Raw genomic sequence first — 26,491 nt, forward strand, 5'->3', positions numbered from 1 at the left:
CCCCAAAGTGCTCACGTACCTCTAATTCTAACACCTGGCCTGGTTCGTTACCCAGAACCAAATCCAGTATGGCCTCACCTCTTGTTGGCCTGTCTACATATTGTGTCAGGAAACTCTCCTGGACACATTGAACAAACACTGACCCATCTAACGAACTTGAGCTATAGCTTTCCCAATCAATATCAGGAAAGTTAAAGTCCCCATAACAACCACCCTATTACTTTCACTCTTGTCTTGAATCATCCTCGCAATCCTTTCTTCTACGTTTCTAGGACTATTAGGAGGCCTGTAAATAACTTCTAACAGGGTGAGCTCACCTTTCCTATTCCTAACCTCAGCCCAAACTACCTCTGATGGCGAGTCTTCATCCATCGTCCTTTCCACCGCTGTAATACTATCTTTGACAAGCAATGCCACACCTCCCTCTCTTTTACCCCCACCTCTGACCCTACTAAAACATTTAAACCCTGGAACCTGCAACAGCCAATCCTGTCCCTGTTCTACCCATGTCTCCGTAATAGCCACAACATCGAAATCCCAGGTACCAACCCACGCTGCAAGTTTTTTTTTTCGATTACCTTGGATTACCTTTAGATTTCCTACCTTATTTCGTATACTTCTTGCATTGAAGTATACACACTTCAAGCCACTTTCCTGTTTACAGGCACCCTCCTTTGAGATTGATGCCATGTTCCCAACCTCCCTACACTTCAGGTCCTGCATCCTAAAGCTACAGTCTAGGTTCCCATGCCCCTGCAGAGTTAGTTTAAACCCCCCCCAAGAGCACTAGCAAATTTCCCCCCAAGGATACTGGTGCCCCTCAGGTTCAGGTGTAGACCATCCTGTTTATAGGAGGTCCCACCTTGCCCAGAAAGAACTCCAGTTATCCAGATACCTTACAGTGGAGAACAGGGAAATCGTGAATAGTTTCTTCAAAAGATGATGTACAGAATTTTCCAGAAATGCTAGGTGACCAAGGGACTTCAGGAACTGGGGAGCTGAAAGAAATCAGTATTAGCAAAGGGTATGTACTTGAAAAGTTAACTGGATTAAATGATGATAAACCCCCTGGACTAGATAAGCTAGATCTCAATAGATTGATGAAGGGGTCAGCACAGGTTGTGGATATACTGATAAGTGAGGATGCAAAATTTTATAGATTCTGGAACTGCTCATTCTGATTGGGAAATAGTACTAACTACGAATCTGATAGGAAGAATGGAGAATTGCACACCTGTCAGTTTAAGATCACTAGTAAGGGATATGTTAGAATCTATTATAAAGGATGTAATAAATGGACAGAGGCCACATGGGTTTAATGAAAGGAAACCATGGTTTCCAAATCTTTTTGAGATTGTTACTTGCAGTATAGACAAAAGAAAACCTGTAGATGTGGTGCATTTGGTTTTCAGAAGGTCTTTAATAAGGTCTCATACGAGTCTGAAAACTGATGATTAATGTTGCTTTTTAATTTTGAATATAAGCACAGATTCTGCATTTAATATATGCCAACTTTGTGCATTACTTTAATTGATCGATATAGTCTATAAGAACAAGGGCAGTAACAGAATTCAATGAAGGGTGAAAGCTCCAGTCATGTTAGTGGTAAAAATTACCATTAACATTACCATTACCACTGCTGGATTAGCGAATCAATGAATTAAAATGGTTTTAATTCACATTTGATTCACTTTCCAATCAGTGTAAGGAAGTGTTTGATTAAGCATAGCAAAATTTGAATCAGCATATGATATAAGTGCAGAGAATTAAAAGCTGGAAGAATTATGATGCTCATATTCTGCTCTTGTCTCAAGATGCTTGTTAGTTCAAATCAATTGCTGACAATATATCTTTCCAAGGGATTCACTGAAATCTAGATAGATTTAAAAACATATTTTACCTTTTGAACCAAGATAGTAAAATTGTAAATAACACTAAAAGCTTCCACAATTTATCGAAAACTTCACAATGGTCTCCAAGTTATTTCATGACGTCGAGATGACCGGTGTTGGAATGGGATAGACAAAGTCGGAAGTTACATGATACCAGGTTATAGTCCAACATGTTTATTTGAAATCACAAGCTTTCAGAACACTGCTCCTTTGTCAGGTCACCTGATTCAGAAATGCTGATTTAGTAAAAGAGCACTCAGTATCCCAGGAGTAGAGCACTTTATTTAGCATGTTTTGAGAAGATTTGTAGTTCAGGTTGAGGTTCTGGGTGTAGGTTTGCTCGCTGAGTTGGAAGGTTCATTTTCAGACATTTCATCACCATACTAGGTGACATCTTCATTGAGCCTCCGGACAAAGCACTGCTGATGATTCCTGCTTTCTATTTATATGTTTGGGTTTCTTTGGGTTGGTGATGTCATTTCCTGTGGTGATGTCATTTCCTATTCTAACAGCCCTGCTCACATCAATCAACATCAACCTGACCAAGGAAACACTGACTACACTATTAGAAGACCCAACGACACATACACCAAACACCACCAACTTCATCAGCAAGGACAGTATCGTCAAGCTAGCAGACCTATGCCTTACCACCCACTTCACCTTCAACAACAAAACCTACAGACAAACCAACAGAACACCCATGGGATCTCCGATATCAGGGTTCTTAAATAGAAAGCAGAAATCATCAGTAGTGCTTCATCCGGACGCTCACTGAAGAGATTACCTAGTATGTTGACGAAACGTCTGAAAATGAACCTTCCAGCTCACTGAGCAAACCTACACTTTATTTACCTGGGAATTTGAACAACTGGGGATGGAGATTGGTAGATTGTTCATATTGGATACTTACTGCGAAAGCTGATGCAGTAAATGTTTACAATTTTTATCCACTGCTTAAAGTAGAAAAGAATATTTTAAAAAGACTTAGAACACAATCAGAAACTGGATATCAATAAATCAACACAAGATATGGCAGAGCAAGTTGTGGCTGGTTTGCAGTTTGTTAACAGTAAGATGGTCCTTAGTGAACACTTTCTGTTGATACTTTTGTGCTGAATCTCTCCAGTTCAAGCTCAATATGCTGTAGTATGAAGTTGGCATGGAAGGAGAAGAACCTTGCAATCCAGTGATAGAAGAGCACAGTTTCAAATTGGGCTTAGTGTGATCAACAGTGATGGAGTAAGGGGTACCCGGATGAGATATGAATGTAGAAGCACACAAACAGATCCTGTCCATGAGTTACAACACAATTACAACCTGCAATGACAAGGGTTGAGACTGCTGGAAGCAAGGCTGGAATGCTGATCACAGCAATGTGAAGCAGCAAGCTGTCCAAGGTGGGTGAGGAGGTAGACGATAGCAAGAACACTTTATAATTGTTGAGGATTTATTATTTGAGTAGCTATATTTTGTAAACAGGATCAACAGCCCTCAATGGCTTGTTTTTAATGAGAGTGGCATTTCGAACACGTTCAAAACATGTACTTCACTTATCCGTGAGGGATCGAGTTAGGCTATATGGGTAGAACTGAGAAATAAGAGGGTGATCAACTTGATGGGATTGTACTATGCCTCCCGCTACCCCAGTACTCAGCAGGAAATCGTGGAGCAAATATGTAGGGAGATAGCTGTAAAAATAATAGGGAATTTTAACTTTCCAAACAAAGACTGGGACGATCATAATGTTAAGGGCTTGGATGTGCAGGAATTTGTTAAGTGTTGCAGGGAAAAAAATCTAAATCAATATGTAGCTGGTCCTGTTCGAGAAGGGGCAAAACTCAACATCCTCTTCGGAACTAAGGTAGAACAAGTGACTGGGGTGTCAGTGGGGAAGCACTTTGGGACCAGTGATCATATTTCTATTAGTTTTAAAATAGTTATGGAAAAGGATAGGTCTGATCCACAAGCTAAAGTTCTAAATTGGGGCATGACCAATTTTGGTGGTATTAGGCAGGAACATTCAAAAGTTGATTGGTACGTCAGTCCCAGGTAAAAGGACATCTAGCAAATGGGAGGCTTTCAAACATGAAATATCAAGAGTTCAGAGCCAACATGTTCCCTAAAACTGTAGGGAATCTAATCTAATTTAATCATAACCTTCACTCTTCACTGTAATACTGAATTTGCTTCCTATGTTCTCTGGCAGGAGTCAGACACACTGGATGATTGGAGATAGAGACTCGAGTCAAGAAAAATAATGTATATATTAGGTATAGGCAGCTGGGATCAAGTAAATACCTAGAGAAGTATAGGGGCAGAGGAGTATACTTAAGAGGGATATCAGGACTCAAAAAAGGTGACATGAGAAAGCTTTGGCAGGTCAGGTAAGGAGAATCTAAAGAGATTCTACAAGTATATTCAGGGCAAGAGAGGAACTAGTGAGAGGAGGGCCCCTTAAAGATCACTTCAGTATTTACCACGGAGAAAGAAACGGAAGCTAGGAAACCGAGGGAAGTAAATAGTAGTGCCTTGAAAAGAGTTCACATTACAGAAGAGGAGGCACTGGAGGTTGTCTTCAAAAGCATAAAAGGTAGATAAATCCCCAGGACTTGATAAAGTGTATCTCAAGACATGGTGAGAAACTAGAACAGAAATTGCAGGATCCCTAGCAGCTACAGGGTAGGTGCTGGAAGACTGAAGAGTGGCTGATGTTGTGTCTACATTTAAGAAAAGCTGCAAGGAAAAGTCAAGGAGTGACAGACTGGTAAGCCCAACTTCAATGGTGGGTAAGTTGATGGTGGGGATTCTGAGAGACTGTTTATGCATGTGTTTGGAAAAGTAAGGACTGATTAGAGATAGTCAGCATGGCTTTATGCATGATAATTATGTCTCACAAATTTGATTGAGTTTTTTGAAGAAGAGGTGATGAAGAATTTAGATGTCCAAATGGATTTTAGCAAAGCTTTCAAAAAGGTACCACATGGTTGATTAGTTAGTAAGGTTACATCATATGGGAGCCAGGGAGAGTTAGCCAATTAGATACATTATTGGCTTGATATTAGGAGAGAAGCGCTAGTGGTCCAGGATTGTTTTTCATACTGAAGGCCTGTGACCAGGGGTGTGTTGCAAGGATCAATGCTCGGTCCGTTGTTGTTCATCATGTATACAAACAATTTGGATGAGAACATAGGAAGCAAATTCAGTATTACAGTGAAGAGTGAAGGTTATGATTAAATTAGATTAGATTCCCTACAGTGTGGAAACAGGCCCTTTGCCCCAACAAGTCCCGAAGAGTAACCCACCCAGACCCACCTCCCTCTGACTAATGCACCTAACAGTACGGGCAATTTATCATGGCCAATTCACCTAACCTGCACATCTTTGGATTGTGGAAGGAAACCGGAGCACCCAGAGGAAACCCACACAGACACGGGGAGAATGTGCAAACTCCACACAGACAGTCCTCCAAGGCAGGAATTGAACTAGTGTCCCTAGATAAAGTGAATAGCCAAGACCTTTCCCACTGGGTAGTACAGTCTAAAACTAGAGGGGAAAGATTTAAAAAGGACTGGAGGGACAACTTTTTTACACAGTGGATGGTGCATATATGGAACGAGCTGCCAGAGGAAGTGGTAGAGGCATGTCCAATTACATGGCTTTGACAGGGAGAAAATGCTAAGCACGTTGATAGGTGTAAAGCAGTTGATCTAGTCTCAACCACAACCTCACCTTCCATCGCTAAACCATCACCTCCCAGACCATCCACAACCTCATCACATCAGGAGATCTCCTATCCACAGCTTCCAATCTCATACTCCTGGAAACCTGCACCACCCGTTCTACCTCACAAAATTCACAAACCTGACTGCCCCGATCGACCCATCATCTCCACCTGCACCTGCCCAATCTAATTTATCTCCTCATATCTTGACACCGTCCTGTCCCCCTTGGTCCAGGAACTCGCTACATTCAGGACACCACCCATGCCCTCCATCTCCTTGATGACTTTAGTTTCCCCAGTGCCCAATGCCTCAACTTCACCACTGACATCCAGTCCCTGTAGACTTCCATCCGCCATTGCAAAGGCCTCCAATTCTTCCTCTCTCGCTGACCCAAAAAATGGCCCTCCACCAACACTCTGATTCGATTAGCAGAACTGGTTCTCACCCTCAACAATTTCTCCTTCGAATCCTCCCATTTTAGATTAGATTAGATTACTTTACAGTGTGGAAACAGGCCCTTCGGCCCAACAAGTCCACACCGACCCGCCGAAGCACAAACCAACCATACCCCTACATTTACCCCTTACCTAACACTACGGACAATTTAGCATGGCCAATTCACCTGACCTGCACATCTTTGGACTGTGGGAGGAAACCGGAGCACCCGGAGGAAACCCACACAGACACGGGGAGAATGTGCAAACTCCACACAGTCAGTCGCCTGAGGCAGAAATTGAACCCAGGTCTCTGGCGCTGTGAGGCAGCAGTGCTAACCACTGTGCCACCGTGCCACCCACAACAAAAGGGGTAGCCATGGGCACCCACATGGGCCTGAGCTATGCCTGCCTCTTCAGCAGATACGTGGAACAGTCCATCTTCTGGCACCATTCCCCATCTTTATCCCTGCCACATGATGACTGTATCAGCACCACATTGTGCTTCCACAAGGAGGTTGAATTTTCATCAACTTCACAAACACCTTCCACCCTGATCTCAAGTTCACCTGGACCGTCTCCGACGCCTCACTAGACCTCTCCATCTCCATAGACCAACTCAATATGGACATCCACTTCAAACCAACTGACTCCCACAGCTACCTGGACTACACCTCCTTCCACACCTCCTCGTGTAAAAAAGCTATCCCTTACTCCCAATTCCTCTGCCTCTGCCATCTTTGCTCCCAGGTGGAATAATTCCACTTCCAGATGGCCTCCTACTTTAAGAACCGCAATTTCCCATCCCATGTGATCAACAATGCCTTCTAGTGCATCTCCTTCACTTCCCACACCTCCACCCTTGAACACCACCGATCAAACCGCAATAGGATAGAAACCCCTGGTCCTCACTTTCCACCACACTATTCTCTGCACTCAGTGAGCGCATTATCCTCCACCATTTCCGCTGCATTCAATTAGACCCCATCACCAGAGATATATTTCCCTATCAGTACTCTGTAGAGTCCATTCCCTCAGTGACTCCCTTGTGAGGTCCATGCCCCCCACCAACAACCCCTTCCCTCCCAGCACCTACCTTTGCCATCGCAAGAGCTGAAAAACCTGCGCTCACACATCCTCCATCACCTCCATCGTTAGACCCAAAGGATCCTTCCACATCCGGCACATCCAAACACCTCATCTACTGCGTCAATGGCTCTCGATGTACTCTCCTCTACACTGGGAAGGACAGGACGCCAACTGGCAGAACGTTTCAGGGTACATCTCTGGAACACACGCCCCAAACAACCCTTCTGCCCTGTGACCAACCATTTCAACTCCCTGTCCCACCCCCACTCCCACATGCAAGTCCTGGGCCTCCTCCACCGCCAAACCCAACCCACCTAATGGCTGGAGGAAGAATACCTCATCTTCCACCTTGGGAATCCTCCAACCACATGGCATCACTGTCGATTTCACCAGTTCCCTCATCTCTCATCCCCCCACCTCATCCTAGATCCAATCATCCACCTCAGCACCACCATCTTGAACATCCGTCCTGCCTGCTTATCTTCCTTCCCATCTATCCACTCCACCCTCCCCTCTGACCTATCATCAACCCGCACCTGCATCTACCTATCACCTTCCCAGCTACCTTCCCCCCAGCCCAATCCCACCTATTTATCTCTCAACCCCCTCCCTCCACATTCCTGAAGGGCTTATGCCCAAAACATCAATTCTCCAGCATCTCGAATGCTGCCTAACCCTCTGTGCTTTGTCAGTGCCACACTTTTACACTCCTATCTTCAGCATCTGCAGTCCTCACTTTCTCATCGTCTCCATGGATCTCAGTAAGGCTTTTGACAAAATCTTTCATTGCAAATTGTTAAGGAGCTAAGTGCCCATGGGTTTGAAGGCAATTTAGCAAACTGAATATAAAATTTGCTCAGTGTGGTCAAAGGGTATTTTTGTGACTGGAAGTTTGGATACCGCAGTATACCAAGGGGTCAGTTCTGGGTCCCTTACTATTTGTTGTATACATGATGATCTAGAAATGAGCACAAGAGGTGTAATCAGCAAGTTTGCAGATGACATGAAAATTGATGGTGTGGCAAATATTGAAGAGGAAATCTTTAGATTATAGGATGATACATACAGGCTAGTCAGATGGACAGAATAGGAACAAATAGAATTTAATTCTGAAAAGTGTGAGGTGATACATTTTTGGGATGATTAGCAAGGCAAGGTGTACACTTTGAATGGTAGGAGCCCAGGAAGTACAGAGATTCAGAGTGACCTTGCTGTCCATGTATACCAGTCCCATAAGATATCATGACAAGTCGATAAAATGATTAAGAATGCATATGGATTCTTGGTTTTATGAGTCGAGACATTGGTTTTAAGAGCAGGGAGGTTATATTGGAACTGTAGAATATTGTATGCAGTCCTGTAATCCATATTTTGACGGGATGTAATAGCAATGAAGAAAATGGATAGATTTACTAGGGTATTGCTTGGGCTGGAGACTTTCAGTTATGAATAGAGTTTGTTAAACTGGGATTGCTTTCCTTCGAGCAGAAGAAATTGAGAGTGAACGTGATTGAAATGAATAAAAGTTTGAGGGGTTTATACTGAGTAGACAGAAAGGCACTTTCCTGTTAATGGAGGAATCGATGACCAGGTGCTGAGAGGTAAAATGGGGCAGAACGTTTATAGGCCATGTGAGGAATAACTTCTCACCCTGAGGGTGGTGGGAGTCTGGAATTCACTGCCTGTAAGGTCGGTAGAGATAGAAACCATCGTAACATTAGGTCTTTAGATGTGCACTTGTGATGAAAGACTATGGGCCAAGTGCAGGTGAATAGAATTAGAATAAAAGATTAGGTAGTTGTTTTGACTAGCGTGGACATGATGGGCCAAAGGGATCTTCTTTATGTGCTGTAGATCTTTCTGACTGTATCTATAATGCTCATTGGTGAAGGCGACACAGACTGCACCAAAAAGGATCTTGGTGATATTTATAATGAGCAACATAGAGAAATCGCAGTTAAAACTATTAACGGCATAATTCAGTATTAAGTAAAATTTTGATACTGTCCATATCAGACTGTGCTGAAAATGTGTTGCTGGAAAAGCGCAGCAGGTCAGGCAGCATCCAGGGAACAGGAGAATCTACGTTTCGGGCATAAGCCCTTCTTCAGGAATCCTGACCTGCTGCGCTTTTCCAGCAACACATTTCAGCTCTGATCTCCAGCATCTGCAGACCTCACTTTCTCCTCAAACATATCAGACTGTGTACAGCTTTGTTCTTCTGATATAACTGTTGCCTTTTCCATTATGCTAATGCCATTAGAACCTAGATGCTGTGTCTGGTGTGTGGGTTCTTGTGATTTTAGAGCTTACTTGGCCAATGTACCCAGCATCCCTTGCTGTTTGGCCAAGTTAGTAATCTACGAGTAAACCTGTTGGACAAGAACCAAGTGTTGTGTGATTTTTAACTTTGCCCCACTCCAGTCCAACACCAGCATTTCCTCATCATGCCATCTAAATAATTGACTTGTTTCAAACTATTAAGTGTATCATCTTCTATGGCCAGAACTATAGAAAGTTTCAGAGTACCATCTACAAGGTTTCAAAACAGGGTTCGGCTTTCCAAGGAGAACAGCATGGAATGAGGTAGAGACCAGCTGGCCATCCAGAGGGAGATGAAGAAAAGCTTCACATATCGAGGGATAAAGGCACAGAGAGAGCAACTGCATAAATTTCCATGAGACTAGGGAAGTTTTGTAACCTTAAAAGGCCAAATAGGATTAGGGATAGTATGTTTAGATTAAAGATTATTGCAATTTTGTGTCAAGTAAAGTTGGGACTGTTTTGGATTGGTCTAGCTTGTGTTCATGTTGATTTAACTGCTTTCGCATTGTGGGACACCAGCACAAATTAATTCATATCATTCTGGTCAGAGTTGCCAGTACGAGGAACTAGACAACACACACCACCACTGCAAGCTCGCTTCCAAGTGACACACTATCTGACTTGGAAATACATTAGTCGAAAAGTGTGGCGCTGGAAAAACACAGGAGGTCAGGTAGCATCCAAGGAGCAGGAAAATCAATGTTTCGGGTATAAGCCCTTCATCAGGAATGTAAGGTGGCGGCAGGGGGTTTGTGGTAAGCTGAGAGATAAATAGGAGGGGTCGTGGGGCTGGGGAGTAAGGTAGCTGGGAAGGAAATACGTAGATGCAGGTGGGGGATTGATTGTGATAGGCCAGAGGGGAGGGTGAAACAGTAGATGAGATGTTTGGATCTGCAGGAAAATTTCTAGAGGGTGTGAAAGGATCCCTTGGGGCCTTTAATGGAGGTGAGTGGGGAGGTGTGGGTGCAGGTTCTACCACCTTCTGCGACGGCAAGGGAAGATGCTGGGAGGGGAGGATGGGATGGTGGGGAATGTGAACCTAATGAGGGAGTCACAGAGGGAATGGTCTCTGTGGAATGATAAAAGGAGTGGGGAGGGAAGTATCGCTCTGGTGATGGGATCTGAAATGGCAGAGGACGATGGGATGGAAGGTGAGGGCCAGGGAGGTTCAAGGGGTTGAGGTGTGGGAAGTGGAGGAGATACACTGGAGGGTATTTTTGACCACATGGAAGGAGAAATTGCGGGCCTTGAAATAGGAGGCTATCTGGAATGTTCTGGAGTAAAATTGCTCCTCTTGGGAGAAGTTACAGCAGAGGGGGAGGAATTGGGAGTAAAGGATAGTGTTTGGTGTGGGAGATGTAGTCCAGGTAGCTGTGGGAGTTTGGCAGGTTGGAAGTAGATGTCCGTGTTGAGTCGGTCCACCCTGCCAACCTCTGGTTACAGCGCATCATCTTCCATCATTTCCGCCACTTACAATCAGCCCCCACCACCACAGATACATTCCTCCTCCCCCCCCTCCACACACACCCCAGTTCCAGCACCTTCCCTTGCCACTGTAAGAGGTGTAAAACCTGTGCACCTCCCCCCTCACCTCCATCTAAGGCGCCAAATGATCCTTCCACTTCCAAAAAAGAGATTTTCCTGCACATTCAAACACCTCATCTACTAGGTCTGTTGCTCTTGATGCGATCTCTTCTACATTGGGGAGATAGGATGCCAACCCGCAAAACATTTCAGAGAACATATCTCGTACACATGCACCAAACAACCCCACTGTCCTGTGGCTGACCACTCAACTCCCCCTCCCACGCCGCCAAAGACATGCAAGCTCTTGTCCTTCTCCACCGCCAAATCCTAGCCACCTAATGCCTGGAAGAAGAACGCCATCTACCTATCACCTTCCAGCTATCTTCCTTGAGCCCCACACCCCCTCCTATTTATCTCTCAGTCCCTTCTCTCCTCCCACCTCCCCTATTCCCTTATGCCAGAAACGTCAATTCTCCTGCTCCTTGGATGTTGCCTGACCTGTTGTGCTTTTCCAGCACCACATTATTCAACTCTGATCTCCAGCATCTGCAGTCCTCACTTTCCCCATCAAAATGTATCACCCAGGAGTTCGCTGGGTCAAACTCCTGGAATGCTTTCCCCAACAGCATTGTGCACCTACCTACAGAACATGAATGGCAGTGATTTAACAAGGCAACTGACCAGTTCCTTCTCCAAAGAAATTAGGTATGGGACAAAATGTTGGCCCAGAATTAATTTTTAAAAATATAAACAAATCTATCCCTGTCTTAATGCAGCACAAGTTTGCACAGCCAAATATAACAACACCATGACATTGAACAGAATGCAGGACTTCACCCCGAAAAATAATGTTTGAAGGGAGTTTGAACTGCGTCCAGGTTTACTGTTGAAGGCCACAACTCACAAAAGTCTTTGAGGAACAACTCCTGGCATCTTAACTTCAACAAGAACAAGGCATCTTTGCTTCACAAAGATGTTTAATTAAATCTGCCAAGTGATGAAACCTGAACTGTAACATCTAGTAACAGGAGGATAGCATTTCCTATGGCTTTCAACTACCAGTATATTAATCTCTGACTGCTCTTAGAGACAATACTTTTCATCTTCACTTAGAATCATGGAGGCATAGAGGTATACAGAATGAAAACATATCCTTCAGTCCGCTAGTTCAAACCAACCAGATATCCCATATACATCTAGTCCCATTTGTCCATATCCCTCTAAACTCTTCCTATTCATCTACCATCCAGATGCCTTTTAAATGTTGTAATGGTACTAGCTTTTTCCTCTGGCAGCTCATTCCATACACGTACTACCCACTGCGTGAAAAAGTTGCTCCTTAGATCCCTTTGAAGTCTTTCCCCTCACCTTAAACCTATGCTCTCTAGTTTTGGACTTCCCTATCCTGGGGAAATTACCTTGACTATTCACCCTATCCACACCCCTCATGATCTTATAAACTTCTAGAAGGTCACCTCTCAGCCTCCGACACTCCAGGGAAAACAGCCCCAGTTTATTTGGCCTCTCCCTATAGCTCAAACCCTCCAGCCCTCGCACCACCCTTTTATGAACTTTCTCAAGGTTCACAACATTCTTGCTATTGCAAGGAGACCAGAATTGAATGCAGTATTCCAAAAATGGTCTAACCAATGTCCTGTAGAGCCACAATATGATCTCCCAACTCCCACACTGAATGCACTGACCAATAAAGGCAATTCATCACTGCCATGTCCTTCAACTCTACTTTCAAGGAACTATGAACCTTGCTCAATGTATCATTTTGCAATGGCTGCTTGATGCCACACTCAGTTGAATGTGGCCTTGAAACTGAGTGCTGCTACTCTCACTTCTGGAATTTACCTCTTTTGTGCTAGTTTGAACCAAGGTTGTCATGAGGTCAGGAGCGGAGTGTCCCTGGCAGAACGCAAACTGGGCATCAATGAGCAAGTTATTGCTGAGCAGGTGCTACTTGATAGCACTGCTGATGACACCTTCCATCACTTTACTGATTACTGAGAGTAGACCGATGGGGGCAGTAAATGACTGTGCTGGATTTGTTCTGCTTTTTATGCACAGGACACATGCAAGTGATTTTCCACATAAATGCAAGTGTTGTACTGTACTGTAACAGCTTAGCTCAAGGAGTGGCAAGAATCATTAACAATAACCCCTCAGGTTCCTCTGCTCCCATAATCCCCTCAAAAATGAGCCTATGTTGTCTTTCTGTGTTACTTCTACCAAAATGCTTTAAACTTACAATTCTCTGCATTGAAATTCATCTGTCAGGTGTCTGTCTATTTGTTCAATTTGTCCATGAACCTCTGAAGTTGTTTGGCATCATCATCACAATTGACTATTCTCATTTTCTTCCTCTCATCTGCAAATTTGGAGATTGTGCCCTCAACATCCAATTCCAAATAATTTCTATACAATCAGAAAAAGCAAGGTTCCAATGCCAATCCTTGGGGAATACCACTTGCAACTTTTCCTCTGATCTGAGAAATGTCCACTTTTCCTATGGCTGATTTTGTAATTCAACTCAGCCCTTCACTTTGGAGTCAGGGACACCTTTGACTTGCTCCTGCCAAATTGCTTTGCACACAGAGATTTCAAGCTATCTCCCATTTCTACATGGGATCCTTCTCATGACTTTTAGCCTCATTTCCTAATGCTAACTCAATGCACTTACTGTGAGGCTGCAGCCTTTGAACTGCATTGCTTTTTTACCCAGAGGCAAGCAAGGTTAGTGGTTTTGGAAGATGAAATAAATGAGAGTCACTGAGGAGTGAGAATGCTGCATGCAATAATTTGGCAGTCCACCAATACTGGTGAAGATTTTGTGTAGTGGCAGAGTTAAAGGTCAGTGTGAAGTAGCAAACAGAGGATCTTGGCATTTTACCTTGCAGAGCACAGAAGATCACTGACCTCTTTTCTACCCTGCTCTGGATTCTATCTGGCGCTGGAGACAACGCTGACCCAATCGCTATCATGTCCAGACTTGCTGTGTTTAGTGCTTTGTCCTCCTCTGGTGATCTACTGGGTAGAAGATGGCCCTCCTCTTGAGCACCCCATTCACCAAAATTTCAAAGTCTCTCTCTGAAAGCAGAGAGTCAACTTTCCTTTCAGAGACACAGTCAGGTTTCCTGAGAGCACAGTGTGCAAGCTAGTTCCTTTGATGCATATTAAAGGGTGTGGGGCTGGGTCTTAACTATGGAAGTTATGGCTTGTACACTGGAAGATCCTAGAAATAGCAGTAATTTTGTCTTTTTTGTCATACTGTTGGATGAAAAGGAGACCAAAGAGAGCAATTAATAAAGATGAGGAGCGCAATGAGGAGCGCAAAATAGCATGAGCAAAGACAGGTCACACACTCCATTGTTGTCTTTCTGTTGGCTGTGAAGTTGAATTGCCTAAGTTCATTGCATTTTTGTACCCAATCTCCCTTGTCACCACCCAGCACCTTCTCACGAAGACACTGCAGCTGTTAATCTTACTGTACAAACTGCACACAACCGGATACCTGATGTGTTGGGATCTGTCAACTTACTGTTGCGTAAACACATTTTGGGATCTTCGAAATATAGAAGATAAGAGTAGGAATAGACCATTTGACTCCTGGATCATCATGATTATGACTGATCATTGAGCTCAAAACTCTAATACAGCCCTCCACCATATCCTTTGATCCTTTTAACCACAAGGTTGATATACACCTCGTTCTTGAAAAAAAATAGACAATGTTTTGGCCTCAATCAATTACTATGGTAATGAATTTCAAAAGCTCACCAGTCTGAGTGAAAAAATGTTTAAACTATGACCCATGGTTCTGTACTTACCCACCACAGGAAATGTCCTTCCAAATCAAACCTGTCTTGTCAGAAAAGCATAGAATCGTAAAATCATAATAATTACAGCAAGATATCCACGTTCCTGTACACAAATCTTCACACTCGAGGCCAACAAACAGTCTGTCCTCTTTACTGCCTAGCGGGGGGGAGGAGGTGGTGAAGGTAGGTGGGAAGGTAATAGGATGCAGCTGGGGAGTAAGTGTGATAGGTCAGTGGTGAGGGTGGAGCGGATAGGTGGGAAGGACGATGGACATGTAGGACAGGTCTAGACGGCCGTACCGAGTTGAAGGGTAGGATCTGGGATGAGCTGTGGGGAGGGGAGATTTGGAAACTAGTGAAGTTGTGCTGATGCCATGTGGTTGTAGGGTTCTTCCTCCAGTCGGCAGGTGGCTTGGATTTGGTGGTGGTGGAGGCCCAGAACTGGCATGTCCATGGGACAGTTGAAGCAGTCACCACAGGGCGATGTGGTTGTGTAGGATCTGGGATGAGCTGTGGGGAGGGGAGATTTGGAAACTAGTGAAGTTGTGCTGATGCCATGTGGTTGTAGGGTTCTGAGGAAGAAGATGCCATGTGGTTGTAGGGTTCTGAGGAAGAAGATGCCATGTGGTTGTAGGGTTCTGAGGAAGAAGATGCTATGTGGTTGTAGGGTTCTTCCTCCAGTCGGCAGGTGGCTTGGATTTGGTGGTGGTGAAGGCCCAGAACTGGCATGTCCATGGGACAGTTGAAGCAGTCACCACAGGGCGATGTGGTTGTTTGGTGTGTGTTCCCCAGAGATATTCTCTGAACTGCGCTGTGAGTTAGTGTCCTGTCTCCCCGATATAGAGGAGACCACATTGAGTGCAATGGACACAGTACATGAGGTGGATGTACAGGAAAATCTTCGCCTGATGTGAAATGATCTTTTGGGCCTTGGACCTTGACTGTCCTGCTCTTCGGATGCTGCCTGACCTACTGTGTTTTTCCAGTGCCACACTTTGACTCTGACTCTGACTCTCCTGCATCTGCAGACCTCACTTTTTCCTTCTTAACTGCCTGCTATACCTGCATACATAGTTTCAACAACTGGGACACGAGGACACAGAGGCCTTTTTGAACATTTCCCTCTCTCAAATTACAGCCATCAAATAATAATCTGCCTTTCCTATTTTTGCTACCAAAGTAGCCAACGTCATATTTATCCACATTATCCCCATCTGCCATGCATTTGTCCACTCAATCAGCCTATCCAAATCACCCTGCAACACCTCTGCATCCTCCTCACAGCTCACCTTTCAAATCAGCTTTGTCATCTGCAAACTTTGAGATATTACAGCTAGTTCTCTCATCTAAATCATTAACATACATTGCAAAGTGCTGAGGTCCTAATACCGATCCTGCAGTAGCCCACTAGTGACTGCTTGCCATTCAACAGATACCAGAAAAACTGTTTCACAAGCCCTGTGCAGCTGTGAATATGTTCAGCAAGTTCCGTTGTAAATAGTGAAGATATTTTGAAGATAAACCTCTATTTAAAATGGAATTCCATGAAAGAATTGGATGACATAATTTAATCTGTTTGACCAATAGTTGTGATTCCACTTCACACTAACATTAAACGGGCAGCACGGTGGCACAGTGGTTAGCACTGCTGCCTCACAGCGCCAGAGACCCGGGTTCAATTCCCGCCTCAGGCGACTGTCTGTGTGGAGTTTGCACATTCTCCCTGTGTCTGCATGGGTTTCCTCCGGGTGCTCCGGTTTCCTCCCATAGTCCAAAGATGTGCAGGTTAGGTGAATTGCCCGTAGTGTTAGGTAAGGGGTAAATGTAGGGGTATGGGTGGGTCGCGCTTCGGCGGGTCGGTGTGGACTTGTTGGGCCGAAGGGCCTGTTTCCACACTGTAATGTAATCTAATCTAATCTAAACACAAAGCTATATTCAGGTTAAATAGAATGAAAATTTCTCCTTGGGGAGTCATATTCTGCTTCTCTCCAACAGCAGGCCTTTTGACTCTGGATTCAGGTCACATTTATACGGTCTGCAAACAGAAACTGTGTGACAGTATTATGTAACTAGAGACAGAAACCTATGGAGATCACGACATTCGAGTAAAATCCGTCATATATTGCAATGCATCCTGTGAGAACCAAACAGGAAAAAAATGCAAAAACTAATTTCTCGACAAAGGATATTCTAGGGATCTAATGTTGAAACAGTAAATGCTGGAATCAATCAGGCAGCTTCTGTGGACCAAAGAAGGTGGGGTAATCATTTTGGATCAATGACAGTCATTTTCTGAGGCAATATCTTCATGATCACATGTTTGGCAAATTATTATTTAGTTCGGGAGGCAGAGTAGAATAATGATGGATCAATTTTGACTTAACATCATGTATAAATGGTACACAGAAGTGTTTGGTTTTGATTTATGTTGCTCTGTATGTTTTGAAGCAAATCAAAACAAGTTACGTATGATCGTGCTCATCAAGTTGATAAACCTTAAGTTCTGAAAGATTTAAATTTTACTATTGTGTAGTCAAAGTAAAAGTTTCACAGTGTAATACATTTTCTAACTTCACCCAGCATCAGTGGTTTGTTAGTTTACCTTTAAGAGATAAAGTATGTCACTACATTTTTAAGAAACATGTCAATGACATCATCACTACATCAAAGAAAGTTACGTAACGGAATCATAAACCACTTTACCCTGGATCACTAGAAGCAGATTGCATGCTATTCATTGCTGATCAATTGTAATTTAATAATTCAACATAGTCCAGACTCTTATACACCTGTGAATGTAATAGTTGTAATATATATCTGTTGGACTCTTCAACACTTCAATATCCAAGCCCAGTTTCTTATGTGCCAAGAATAACATGAGCATTAACACATCATATGAAACACTTTGCTGGAGACAAAAGATCACATTAGTGTATGGGAGGTCGACATGAATAAGTTGGACTAAAGCATCTATTTTTGTGTTGTACACGTCTATGACACCTGGGCCAGGCACAACACAAGTTAGGTGTACATTAAAGTTTCTCTTTGTGATATGTTGTGAATCCAATCTCAGACAACTCAACCCTTCTGTACCAGATCAACATTTCATGACTTAAATTAAGTAGTAGTTTCCCCCTTCAAGCTCAAGAAGCTCTGAAAGAATCTTTCCATAATTTCATATAATGTGGTTCAGCTGAAACTGAACATTAGGTTTCATTGACTGAACTATTCCATAACGCAATCCATCTGGAAAATGGAGTTTGAGGAGGTGCAAACTCATTAAAATGTAACAATTTTGTAACAGCAAAGTTTAAAAGCAATGCTTCTCATCCTAGAAATACATAAGACAAAGAAGAAATAAATAAAGCCAAGTATTTTAAACCAATCATTCTCTTCCAAGACTCAAGAAACATCTTTACCATTTCTGTCATATTAAAGGTCAATAATGCAAAAAACTCAGCACCATCCAAAATAAAGCAGCCTACTTGATCAGCACTCCATCTACTAGTGTCAACATCTACTCCTTTCACCACTGACATTTAGTTTCAGCAGTGTGTACTGCAGCAACCCACCAAGGCTCCTTCAACAGCACCTTCCAAACTCGGGATCACCACCACCTCAAAGAATGAGCAGCAGCAGATAGGTGCGAAAGGCACCCAACTACAGTTTCCCCTCAAGCCTCTCACCACCCTGACTTGAAAAGATATTGCCATTCCTCACTGGGTCAAAATTCTGCAACTACCTCCCAATATCACCCCAAGGCAGCTCACCACCAAAATCTCAAGCTAAATTAGGGACAGGCAATGAATGCTGGCCCAGGCAATGGCATTCACATCTCATCAGTGAATAAAAGAAATTCAGTGGCATTTGTTAATAATTTCATTGGACAATTATTATTGCACACACACTTGATCAGCAGCTTGTGTGCAAGTGTACTTTTTGTGAAGTGCTTCAACAGCATGGTAAATCAAATTAAGAAAAGAATAAATGACTCTGCGTAGTTCATCATATCACTAAAAATAGACTCCAAAAAGAACTTAAATCTAAATCAGCAAAACAACAATGCTTGATTCAAGCAAAATTTAAAAACACAATTGTCCAGTGAATAAATTTTACCAATGCACTATGAATGTTTTACGCAGGCAGATGGGATTAGTTGTGAATGGCATCAAGGATGACACAGACATAGTGGGCCAAAGACTCTGTTCCTGACCTGTGTTCTACATTGTATGTTCAAAATAAAATCAGGTGACTTAGTGATCGAATTGCCCAAGTTTTACCTTGCTATTCATTATTATTCATGCATTTGTTTACATTTTGATTGTCAAATAAAAGGATATATATTTTAGGTTAATAGGTAAACAAAAAAGTTCAAATAGGTCCCAATTTTAAGAATGAGACTAATCTTTAGCACACAATATTAAATCACCTTAAACAGTGGCCTTCAGCTGATTGCTGCCCATAACTCTCAGCACACTATACTTGTATTGGCATTGAAGAACAGAAATATATTTTTTTCAAAGATGTCCCTCAATGTAATCATCTACCAACACTCAATGCCACAGTTTGCATTTCTTTTCTGGAGAGCATATAAGGTTTTCCAGCAGCCAGATGTCTACTTCCTCATTCCATACACACTGCATCTTCTGAGTGAAAAGTTTTATACCTTTTCCCTCTCACCTTAAACGTATATCCTCTAGTTTTGGACTCCCTTACCCTGGGACAAGACCCTATCCATGCCCCTCATGATTTTATAAACCTCTATAAGATCATTGAATCAAACCTTCAAATAACATACAATGCTAGAAACACTGAATATGTACATCCACATAAATAGTTTCCCCATTTAATTAGTTTTCTTCATGCACAGTCTGGGCAGTAATTTGAGATACTGTCTTGCATCGCACATAAAACTATTCACATCTTAAATGCTTTGGTAGTACTGCAGTATTCAATAAGTCTGAAACAGTTTCTACTGTACATCCAATGTACATTTTCAATATCTTATTGTGGCAGTACCTACAATTTAAAATTAAAATGCTAAAATATTTTGAATATCCAAAACATGCAGTTATGAATCAAATGGCATTTCAATCACAATCTCGTCCATTGTATGGCTTGCTCTAAAAAATCAAATACTTATATTGTATGCCCTTCTGGTGATCAAAGATTTCTGTACTCATGGACATATTGTGTACATTCGGTCAATGCATAGCTGAACATATTTCACTTGATCAAAGGTCTCTGAATTAGGATGCTATATATCACTACAAACCACAGGCTCTGTTCAACCACAACCACCTAATTAAAACAGACAGTTCTAATCACACCAAAGTAGTTGTCATCTGCAGCAGCTTTGCAACCTTCCCCAGCAGTCGACTCGGTATGACTGTACTGCAGTTATACTGACACAAAGCTGGTCCAGCATCCATTTATACTGCACTATTTACATTACCACAACACCAAGGACGGTTCCTGCCTGAACAATTGCTTTTCGTAATATCATATTAAGTGGCAAATGATATGAAAACTCACAGCCATAACAAAATGAACGTAATGCATTCACACTGCAGTAAAAAAAAGCACCTATAAAATTCACACCCTAATCACACAAAATAGCAACGTTCAGAGAAACAAAGCAACTTACTTCCCAAACGTATTGAGGAAACTGCATTTGCTGCCTACACGCAATCCTGATCCAAGGCCCGCTTCACATTGACTCCTTCAACAACTGCATAACAGATCGGCACTAGATCACACATGCTCAGTAATTTGACCTTCTCATTCTGGAAGCTACCAAACGGAACAATGTAAAGGGGGACTCGGATTAAGCTACAGCCAAGATCAAAGTACCTGTCTGCAACAATCCAGGTAATAAGGAGAGCATAAAATCCCAGTCATTAACAGAGACAGAGCTGGAATGCTGATGCAGTATAAACAATGCCCTCTAGAATACTAAAACTGGATTAGATTGCCCAGGGTGCTTTCTGCTTTATGAATACCTCACAGAAGATAGGTTTTCAGATCAACAGTGATACCTGTTTTTAAAGTTACCATTATTTCCCCGATTTTTCGAGACTTGCTTGAAACACAGGAATAAATGACCACATAATGATGACAGGAGAAATTGTTAAGTTCAAGAACTATTAAATACATAGGTGTGTAACTATATGTGACAATCATTCTCCTTTCCCCTAAACGGCTCATGGTCCTTTCCTCAACGTTCTTTGATCATTTTCTAGGTACATCCACGAACATAAGGAGTGGGAGTAGGCAATTCAGCCCCTGGACCCCATTCCACCGCTTAACATGATCATGGCTCATCTTATCCTGGACTCAATTCCACTTTGCTGCCTGTTCCCCACATCCCTTTATCCTGCTTACACATTTATTTCTTGAACCAGTTGACTGATTCTGCCTCCTCTGCAGTCTGGGACAGTAAATTCCACAGATACACAACCCACTGAGAGAAGTAGTTTCTCCTCATCTCAGTTTTGAACCTCCTTCCTCTCACTCTATATCTATGTCCTGTCATTCGAGACTGGAACATCTATTATACATGCACCTCATCATTCCCCTTTATCATTTGATATACCTCAGTCAGATCCCCCTCATTCTGAACTCCAGCAAGTACAAGCCAAGCTATTAAACCACTCCTCCTGCAAAAACCCTTTCATCCCTGGAATCAACCTTGTGAACCTCCTCTGAACTGTCTCCAGTGCTGCCATGTCCTTCCTCAATTGGACACCAGAACTGGACACAATATTCCAGGTGTGGTATCACCAAAGCCTTACATAATTGTAACAACAATTTTTTACTTTTATAATCCAGTTCTTTTGCAGTAGATGCCAAGATTCCATTTGCCCTTATTATATGCTGCACATGCATCCCCACTTCTTGTGATTTATGCACAAGAACATCCAGATCCCTTTACACTGTCACATTTTGAATCTGCTTCCCATTTAAAATAATAATTTGCCCTTTTGTTGTTCCAGCCAAAATGGACAACCTTAAATTCCATCTGCCAGATTCTGGCCCATTCTCCAACCTTATCAATATCCATTTTTAAATTCTTTATCTCGTCATCACTGCCAGCTTTCCAACCTCTTTTAGTACCATCTGTGAACTTTGCTATGTTGCACTCTGTCCCTGCTTGCAGATCAAATAGTTGAGGTCTGAGAACTGAACCCTGCGGCATCCCACTAGTTACAGTTCGCCATCCAGAGAAGGACTCTTTATACCTAACCTTGGCTTTCTATCAGTCATTCAACATTACAACAGCACCGCCACAGTGAATGCTGTGTAGCCTGACCACTGTCATTTAAGTTGGATTGAATATCAGGAATTGAACCTTTTTTAGCTAAGTATAAGCTAGTCAAGATTTTCTTGAGGGTTTGTCCTAATAAGATTTTTCACTGTATCTTCTATACCCACTTCATTAAGCGTGGTCTTGTGGTGCAACAGTAACGTGTCTGACTCTATAGCAGAAGGTTGTGTGTTCAAACCACATCAGGCTCACAGTGTTTGAGCAGTTGAGCTCCCTTGATCTTGGGGTGGGGTTTGGTGACTGTGAACATTTGGGTGGCACAGTGGCTTAGTTGTTAGCACTGCTACCTTACAGCGCCAGGGATGTGGTTCGATTCCAGCTTCGTGCAACTGTTCTGTGTGGAGCTTGCACATTCTCCCTGTGTCTGTGTGGGTTTCCTCCCACAATCCAAAGATGTGTAGGTTAGGTGCATTAATCAGGGGTAAATATAGAGGTTTAGGTGGGATACTTTTTGGAGTGTCGATGTGGACTTATTGGGCAAAAGGGCCTATTTGCAAACTGTAGGGATTCTATGATACACCACCCCTAGGTGGCCCTTTTGTCAGATTCTATCCTTGTCTGCTCCACCATGGTCCTGGTTTCAGCACACTGGCTGAGTGACCAACACATTACACAGTGCACACTGTGCTCTCACCCCCTTCCCATCACCTCGAACCGTCCTTCCTATTCCCTAAACCCTGACATCACCGCTCCCTGTGGAGACCTTGGTGGCAGTCACTGCTGATAACTATTTCCTGCAACCCATAACCTACCATACTTATACTGTTCCTCATACTGTTCATATATCTTAAATTTCTCCCTGTCTCCAGAAATACCTCTGTCCCATCCCCCTTGCTATCTCCTTCCAAACTCAGCCTTGACTCACCCATTCCTTTTGCCAGCAATTACTTCTTTGCCCCTATAGCAAACCACCCTCCATGTGCACTCTCCTGAACAATCACCAGATTGTATCTGCCCCAGACCTCTAACCGACTTTATGAACAGTCCCCAGACATCAATGACCAGACCTGTGAGCACTGTGGTTGCAGGTCCCCAACTGACAATATGCAATTTCCTGACTGCTGCTACTGGCCCTATAACACCAAGTGCTGACCACTCCCTGCACTGTAATCAGACACATGTCAGATGGTGAGCAGCTTGAGTGGACAAGTGACTATGTTTCAGACCCTGAAATGTATGCAGACTGTATCCCTGACAGTTGATACCAAGACTCGCTGGCCAACAGCACGTCACTCTGTTGGTTGGAATGAGGACTAGCCCTCACCCAGATTCTGGTATAGCCATTTCGTTGATTGAATTTGCAGTACGTTTACCACATAGGTAAGTGGCATATGCTTTAGGTATTAGATTGATATTCAAGTGTGTGATGTACAGAAATACGTCCCACTAGACAAATCCTTATTCATAAGCAGCCTCACTGGTAGCCCTTTGACTCTGGCTTAAACATCAACAGAGAAAGCAGTACAAAGTTGAGGATGTTGTGAACATGCAGATAGGCCCTAAGTGAGTGAGTGCTAAGAGATCAAGTGCTGCCCCTTGTGCAAAGTGTCACCACAGTAGCCTTTCAATGTAACTTGCTCGCACACCCTGCAATACATGTCTATGCTTCCTAAGTATCCCTCAAGTGTATTGGTGAAGTGCCATGACGGTTGTGAAGGGTTGGCAAATGTCGATGGCCAATGTCCACGAATGAGTGATACATGTAGCTCATGCCCATAGATAGTCCCTGAGATACTGTTTGGTGCTGAGCAACATGGAGACTCTTTGCACTGAGCTGAAGTTGTCAGGTAGTTGCTCTGTCTCTACGTCGAAAATTTTCAGTGTCTGACTTGTTTCGTGCTCCTTGTACGATTGGAAACTAAATATTAATGAGGTGACTTAGACATTAATAAGGTGTTTAGCCACAATATTCCCCATTAATTGGCAACTCACCAGGAAATAACAAACATATATTTAAATAGCACCTCTTCTGTGATGGTCTCAGGTTATCACAGGGCAATTTACAGCTACTAAAGTGAAATACACTATTTTAATGTAAGAGTCACAGCAGCCAATAAGTGCACAGCAAACACCCACAAACAGCAATAATTGCAGTGCCTATTTAAATGATATTTGTTGAAGGAACAATATCAGTCAGGACACTGGATAAGATTCACTCGAACATCTTCAAGATTCTACTGTGGGTCATTTAGTGAGGAAAAGGACTTTGATTTAATGTCACACCTGAAAGACAGCACCTCCAATTGTGCCACATTCCTTCAGTACTGTGCTGTAGTTATAAAGTGATAATAATTGAGCCAAATCAACAAAGACAGATTAAATATTTCTTATCATTCCTGTTTCAATAGCATGTGGACATCCACTGCTAAGGCTCACACACAGTAACTGCCAGTTGGAAAGAACCAGGAATGAAGTGAATGAAATGGAGAATGTTGCAGTCAACAGGTAACTCAGGAGTCATGATCAGTTATATCAAGTTTCTTCAGCAATTCACAGGCACTGATGCCTCTCTAGATCCTTCTTTGAACCCCCTTTCCTCTGACTCCATCCCATTGTCTAATCCTACTTCTGGTTTTATATTCATTCTGATGCTGAACGATCACTGCTCAGTCACACATCAATGGGTTTTAGGCATGACATGATGCTGAATTTTTCTTTCACACCCGCTTCTCTGAACAGGAGCCCTCTCCCCCTCACACAGGCCCTTTTGCCTGTCTCCAATATGGCACTCTAGCTGGACTCTTCCTCTGACCTTTTGCTGTCACTTCATTACTTTATTGAGAACTGCCAATATGGCATTCGCCACCTTAATTTCTTTGCCCCTCATCCATTGTAACTCATCTCCCTCTGAACTTGCTGCACTCCATTCTATCAATCCATCCTGAGCCTGTTATCAAACTTGCTTTACAGGTGGTGCAGTCATTGGATGACATGCTGACTTCCACCTGGCAGAGACTGAATGCCAACTCTCAGTCACTTCCTCCTGTCTCCCCTCAGACCCCCTCAGAACTACCAGGCAGTAGTATCCAGAACTGGTTTTGACCTCATGTCCTCTGGGGATTTCTCTTCCATTGCTTCCTACCTCACAGTTTCTTGATGCCACACAGCTTGTTCCTCCCTCCTTCCCATAATCCACAAACAGGACTGGCCTGGCAGATCAATCATTTCAGGAGACTGTGAGGTCTGCAGATGCTGGAGATCAGAGTTGAGAGTGTGTTGCTGGAAAAGCACAACAGGTCAGACAGCATCCGAGGAGCAGGAAAATTGACGTTTTGGGCCACAGCAGTTCATCAGAATGAAGGGCTCCCTCTCAAAAGATCAATCATTTCAGCCTATTCCTGCCTCACTACATTTATTTCTTCCTATCTTGACTGTTTTCTCTCCTCTTGTCCAGTGTCTTCCCATTTACATATAAGAACATAAGACCAGAAGAAATAGGAACAGGAGTAAGTCATTCAGTCCCACTGAGCTTCTCTGCCATTCAATAGGATCATGACTGATCCAACATTGCTCATGTTCACTTTTCTGCATTTTCCATAACCCTTGATTCCCCAATTGTTCAAGAATCTAACTCAGCCTTAAATATACTCAGGAACTGTGCCACACAGTTCAAGGAGTCCAAAGAGTCTTGAGAGAAGAAATTCCTCCTCGTCTTAGTCTTAAATAGGCATCCCTTAAGTCTATGACTGTGCGGTCTGGTCCTGGACTATCCCATGACGGAAAACCTCAACTCAGCATTTACCCTATCAAACTCCTTAAGAGTCTGACATGTTTAAATTAGATCACGTCTCATTCTTCTAAACTCCACTGAGTAGAGTCCCAATTTTGCTCATTAAGACAACCCCTCCATTTCAGGGACAATGCGAGTGAATCTTCTCTGAATTGCCTCCAATGAAATTATATCTTTCTTTAAATAAGGGGACCAAAACTGCTCACAGTACTCCAGATGTGGTCTCACCCGCACCTTATACAGGTGTAGTAAGATTTCCCTTATATTTAAACCCCCCTCAAATAAGGGCCAACATTCCATTAGTCTTTTTTGATTATCTGCTGCACCTGTGCACTAGTTTTCTTGTATAAGTACCCCCAAGTCCCTTTGTGTTGTAGGTTTCTGCAGTTTTTCTCCTTTTAAAAAATATTATTTTGTTCTCCCTTCCAAAATTTTCCCATGGTATGCTCCATTTACCAACTTTTTGCCCACTTCTTTCTCTGTAAATTGTTTGCATCCTTCTTGCAGCCTGTCTTTCCACCTATTTCCTCCTCCAAGTCATTAATATATATTGTAAACAGTTGTAGTTCCACCTCGCTGGTCATGGTTTCCAACCCCATTTCCTGTTTCTTGCCT

General features: G+C 43.0%; 1 protein-coding gene across 3 annotated transcripts in view; it reads right to left on the minus strand.

Annotated features, from left to right (window-relative positions):
• Positions 1-20,733, minus strand: part of LOC122549113 (oxidation resistance protein 1-like) — a 477,033-nt gene extending 456,300 nt beyond the window's left edge. The window contains exon 1 of one of the 3 annotated variants that reach the window (XM_043688398.1): positions 20,673-20,733. In XM_043688398.1, the coding sequence (XP_043544333.1) occupies positions 20,673-20,706 (34 nt within the window). In that variant the 5' untranslated portion in view covers positions 20,707-20,733. Of the gene's footprint in view, positions 1-20,466; positions 20,590-20,672 lie in introns of those variants that run through there. The other 2 variants (XM_043688399.1, XM_043688400.1) reach the window with 2 other exon arrangements.
• Positions 20,734-26,491: the final 5,758 nt, after the last annotated feature.

The sequence above is a fragment of the Chiloscyllium plagiosum genome, chromosome 4 (genome assembly GCF_004010195.1).
Source record: "Chiloscyllium plagiosum isolate BGI_BamShark_2017 chromosome 4, ASM401019v2, whole genome shotgun sequence".
Lineage (NCBI taxonomy): Eukaryota > Metazoa > Chordata > Chondrichthyes > Orectolobiformes > Hemiscylliidae > Chiloscyllium > Chiloscyllium plagiosum.